Source organism: Rutidosis leptorrhynchoides, chromosome 3 (assembly GCF_046630445.1).
Source record: "Rutidosis leptorrhynchoides isolate AG116_Rl617_1_P2 chromosome 3, CSIRO_AGI_Rlap_v1, whole genome shotgun sequence".
Classification (NCBI taxonomy): domain Eukaryota; kingdom Viridiplantae; phylum Streptophyta; class Magnoliopsida; order Asterales; family Asteraceae; genus Rutidosis; species Rutidosis leptorrhynchoides.
In genome coordinates, this window is record NC_092335.1 from 589,467,787 (window position 1) to 589,473,500 (window position 5,714).

Here is a 5,714-nt window from a genome sequence, read left to right on the forward strand (position 1 = left end):
AAAGCTGTGTATTGTACGAGTACGAATACGGGTGCATACGAGTAGAATTGTTGATGAAACTGAACGAGGATGTAATTGTAAGCATTTTTGTTAAGTAGAAGTATTTTGATAAGTGTATTGAAGTCTTTCAAAAGTGTATAAATACATATTAAAACACTACATGTATATACATTTTAACTGAGTCGTTAAGTCATCGTTAGTCGTTATATGTAAGTGTTGTTTTGAAACCTTTAGGTTAACGATCTTGTTAAATGTTGTTAACCCAATGTTTATAATATCAAATGAGATTTTAAATTATTATATTATCATGATATTATCATGTATGAATATCTCTTAATATGATATATATACATTAAATGTCTTTACAATGATAATCGTTACATATATGTCTCGTTTAAAAATCATTAAGTTAGTAGTCTTGTTTTTACATATGTAGTTCATTGTAAATATACTTAATGATATGTTTACTTATCATAGTATCATGTTAACTATATATATATCCATATATATGTCATCATATAGTTTTTACAAGTTTTAACGTTCGTGAATCACCGGTCAACTTGGGTGGTCAATTGTCTATATGAAACATATTTCAATTAATCAAGTCTTAACAAGTTTGATTGCTTAACATGTTGGAAACATTTAATCATGTAAATATCAATCTCAATTAATATATATAAACATGGAAAAGTTCGGGTCACTACAGCCGCGGTCCTTACACATTTCGAATTAGTGGCCAAACATACCACAGGATTGGGTCACTTTTACCGGAGGAAGGGGGACCTCCACGGTATGCACAGCTCTACTTTTACGACACACAGAATGAAGCACGAAACCGTATGTCTGCTTTTGTGGGCACCGAATCAAGTCAGCCCTTAGATGAAAACATCACCAACAATCTGATTCTAATGTTAAATGAATTCAGCGCAGTTGCACAGGCCTTTCGCATGGCCCGAGATTGGGCTACTAACAATGCGACCGCGAACTTTGAACTCCGCTTGATTGCTAAGGCTACAAATACGCGTCAGTATAACGCCCCTAACGTGGCCGAGGTTGCAGCGTTGATAACAAGAGACTTTGGTCAGTGCACAACTGCTCGGGATATTATTGTCCAAAAAAAAAAAATTCACCCCCCCAACGCATATCAGAACTTCACCAACTCTACATGGCATTGCAGTATCCTTTACTATTTCCCTACGGAGAAACAGGGTACCACGAACAAATAGCATACCATACTAATAGTGGCAGACGGAAAACTCACCGGGGTTATGTGACAATGCGAGAATTCTATTGTTATCGAATTCAACAACGCGAAAATGAGGGGACAACTATCCTTAGAGGTGGAAGGCTATTCCAACAATATTTAGTGGACGCTTACACAGCGGTCGAAGAACAGCGACTGAAGTGGCTTAGGAATCATCAAAATGAGCTCTGCACCGACCTATACAATAACGTCTGCGACGCTGTTACCCGGGGCGACACCCGGGCGAGCGCAATTGGAAAGCGGATAATTCTCTCGGCCACGCATACAGGTAGCCCACGCTATATGGTTCAGAGCTACCAGGATGCAATGTCGTTGTGTCTAGAATTTGATAACCCTGATTTGTTCATCACCTTCACGTCCAACCCCAAATGGCCCGAAATTGAAGCGATGCTTTCTTATATTGACGGTCAACGGGCACCGGATAGACCCGAAATTGTAGCAAGAGTGTTCAAACAAAAGCTCGATGCCATGATGGCTGATATCATGAAAGCTCACATATTTGGCACATGCGAAGCAGGTATATCATTCTATCCTCCTTTTCTTAATTATTTATCCTTTAAAAGTCCCATACCCACCATAACTTAAACCATCACTTTGTAATGACTCCAACACTTGCCTGAATGGCTTGGTGGGCTGTTATGGTTTGATATTTTACTGAGCATGAAATCCTTTTTGTTTTTTGTTTTTTTGGGCTGTTTTGGTACAACTTTTTAACGCATTAAGACACCTCCTTTACACATCTGTATGTGAGACATCTTTTCCATTATCAATAAGTAACTTTCTGCCACTGTGTTCAGATATGCAACTTTATATCGAATTTATAAAAACATCTCAAACAAGCGAATATTGTTGTTGGAAAAAAAAAAAAAAAAGCTCAGTATCCTAAAGTCACCCTTTACAGAAGATGTGCAAATAGATTTGAGGGTACAGATTCTTAGTTGAAACATGTACCTGTGTTATTTTGTTTATTAAAATGGTAGTAAATTTTTGGAAACTATAGCTTCCAGGCCAATAAAGTCACTTTAACACACTTTTATACCCATTATAATCTCCTGATTCATGTAGTTTAGTTGTGGTGCTCACCATGTACTTTGTTATTGTTTTGGCTACGTACCCACCACCATTGTCTACATCCATCTGACACATCAGTGGGCACGCATTTGAAACCCGTTACAAGAGAACGATTGCATTTCGCAGGATGTAATTAACCATCTGTCACATTATTTTGCAGGCATCTATATAATTGAATTTCAAAAGCGCGGATTACCTCATGTACATATGCTAATTTGGCTAACAGCAAACTTTAAATGTAAGACCCCGGAAGACATCGATGATATCATCTCCGCTGAAATCCTATCCAAAACAAACGATCCGGATGCCTATAAAGCTGTTACAGAATACATGTTACATGGTCCATGCGGTGGGAATATCTTGGATGCACCTTGCATTATCGATAAAAAGTGCTCTAAACATTTCCCAAAGCCCTTCAACGCACAAACAACCATAGATGAGGATGGATACGCATACTATCGACGACGAAATACTGGAATAAAAGTTAGTAAAGGAAAGGGCACACTTGACAACGGCTTTGTTGTACCTTATAATAGATATCTCCTTCTCAAATACAGTGCTCATATCAACGTAGAATGGTGTAACCGATCTCGGTCCATTAAGTACTTATTTAAATACTTAAACAAAGGTCCCGATCGAGCAACTATAGTAATTCAAGAAAACCTCGGCCCGTCCAACGGATCCGCACGAGAACTGGTTACTGAAGTTGATGAAATCAAGAATTATTTGGACTGCCGGTATCTATCCCCGTGTGAGGCAGTCTGGAGAATGTTTTCATACGACATTCACTTCTCCAAGCCATCGGTCATAAAGTTGTCGTACCATCTACCGAATCACCATACAATCACATTGCGTGATTCAGAAAACCTACCTGCACTGTTGCATAGGGAGAGTATCAAAGAAACCATGTTCACTGATTGGTTTGAGCTTAACAAACGAGACCCCTCTGCACGACACCTTACTTATGCAAAAATCCCTAAAAATTATGTTTGGAATCAGGACGCGAAAACGTGGACGCGTCGAAAACAGGGAAGCTGCATTGGACGCATCGTCTACTCACACCCAGCATCGGGCGAGCGTTATTATCTCAGGTTGTTGTTAAACAAAGTAAAGGGCCCCCAAACGTATGAAGAAATACGTACCGTCGATGGAACTTTGCATCCCACATTTAAAGATGCGTGTTTCGCGTATGGGTTGATCAATGACGATAGAGAGTGGACAACAGCTATAACTGAGGCAAGATTATGGGCATCTGGTACACAACTCCGGGATTTGTTTGTCACGATTTTACTTTTTTGCAATGTAACTAAACCCCTGACCCTGTGGGAACTAAATTGGGAGGCTTTGGCCGAAGACATCCTCTACAAAAAACACAAACTCTACAACTTCCCTGATTTGATCCTCAGTGAGTCACAACTTAAAAACTATTGTTTGTTGGAAATTCAAGACATCTTGAACAAACATGGTAAATCATTAAGTGATTTCCCGGATCTACCCCAACCTGACCCAGCCCTCCTGACACAACTAGACAACCGTCTAATTCGCGAAGAGTTAAACTACAATCTCGCTGAATTAAGGACTGAACATCAGAACCTGTACGTATGCCTGAACCCGGAACAGCTCGCGCTATATAACCAAGTCCTCTCAGCGGTAACTCAACAAACAGGTGGCCTTTTTTTCCTCTATGGTCCCGGAGGTACCGGGAAAACTTTTGTCTACAAGACCATTCTTACAAAATTAAGGTCCAAGAAACTAATAGCACTTGCCGTTGCATCTTCAGGTAATTATCTTTAAAATTCAAAAACGTTATATTATAAATTACAAATACGATTTATCACTTCTCTTCATTTCTACCAATTTATTATATAAACCTCCTTATATGACTAACATTATGATGTTACATTGCTGTCTTACTTTTAGCTCACATTTTTTGGCGTAAGTCAAAGAACTACCTACCAAAAATATCGTTTACCGTCTAATGTTAATTTTTATTATATTACTCCATCAGCCCTCTCCACACCTTAGAATTCATTATACAGGGACATCTAAAAAACCCTATTACTTATATATTATAAAAATATTTAACACAATAAACCATTAAACATCATTAACGGTGTATACGCTACCTGCATTTTTAAACACAATCAAAAACATTAACATTCTGTTTACACAGGTATCGCTTCGCTACTTTTACCGGGAGGCCGGACCGCCCACAGTAGATTTGTGATCCCTCTTGAACTTATGGAAAATAGCACATGCGGGATCAAACAGCAAACACACCTTGCAGAACTAATTCAAGAAGTCAGGTTAATCATATGGGATGAAGCTCCCATGACTCAGAGGTTTGCATTCGAGGCTTTAGACAAAACGCTAAAAGATATTTTAGGTGCTAAAAATAAGGCGAACCGAAGCAAACTATTTGGCGGAGTCCCAGTTTTACTTGGTGGTGACTTCCGACAAATATTGCCCGTCATACCAAAAGGAAAGAGACAGGAAATTGTACAAGCATGCATTAACCGATCTGAGTTATGGCAAAGCTACCAGCTACACACGCTATCCCGCATTATGCAGGTCAACGAATATACAACAGATGGTCAAGTCGACCCTCAAAAACAGCAATTCAATAAATGGGTTCTAGATATTGGAGACGGTAAGGTACCGGCTGTTTGTAAAGATGGCGAAGAGGAACCAACATGGATCGAGATCCCCGACGAATTCATGGTTAAATCAGATAAACCTCCAATTGATGCGATTGTAGATACCATTTTCCCCGATTTTCTTGAAAACCACGAAAATGAAGACTACTTGAGTGAGAGAGCAATTTTAACACCCCGGAACGATGACGCAGACTGAAATGTCCCGTTCTTATTGATTAAAAACGTTCCATATTAATTGATTTCGTTGCGAGGTTTTGACCTCTATATGAGACGTTTTTCAAAGACTGCATTCATTTTTAAACAAACCATAACCTTTATTTCATCAATAAAGGTTTAAAAAGCTTTACGTAGATTATCAAATAATGATAATCTAAAATATCCTGTTTACACACGACCATTACATAATGGTTTACAATACAAATATGTTACAACAAAATAAGTTTCTTGAATGCAGTTTTTACACAATATCATACAAGCATGGACTCCAAATCTTGTCCTTATTTAAGTATGCGACAGCGGAAGCTCTTAATAATCACCTGAGAATAAACATGCTTAAAACGTCAACAAAAATGTTGGTGAGTTATAGGTTTAACCTATATATATCAAATCATAATAATAGACCACAAGATTTCATATTTCAATACACATCCCATACATAGAGATAAAAATCATTCATATGGTGAACACCTGGTAACCGACATTAACAAGATGCATATATAAGA

The 5,714-nt window shown here is 38.3% G+C and overlaps 1 protein-coding gene across 1 annotated transcript; it reads left to right on the plus strand.

Annotated features, from left to right (window-relative positions):
- Window positions 1-839: 839 nt before the first annotated feature.
- LOC139902166 (uncharacterized) lies at window positions 840-5,188 on the plus strand. The gene is made up of 4 exons (XM_071884818.1): window positions 840-1,080; window positions 1,209-1,781; window positions 2,496-4,115; window positions 4,509-5,188. The coding sequence occupies exons 1-4, from the start codon at window positions 840-842 to the stop codon at window positions 5,186-5,188; spliced, it is 3,114 nt and encodes a 1,037-aa protein (XP_071740919.1).
- Window positions 5,189-5,714: the final 526 nt, after the last annotated feature.

Coding starts and splice junctions, on each gene's coding strand:
- LOC139902166 (XM_071884818.1), top strand. CDS start 840: ATGTCTGCTTTTGTGGGCACCGAATCAAGTCAGCCCTTAGATGAAAAC. Junction 1,782..2,495: donor ATTTGGCACATGCGAAGCAG/GTATATCATTCT, acceptor ATTATTTTGCAG/GCATCTATATAATTGAATTT. Junction 4,116..4,508: donor ACTTGCCGTTGCATCTTCAG/GTAATTATCTTT, acceptor CTGTTTACACAG/GTATCGCTTCGCTACTTTTA.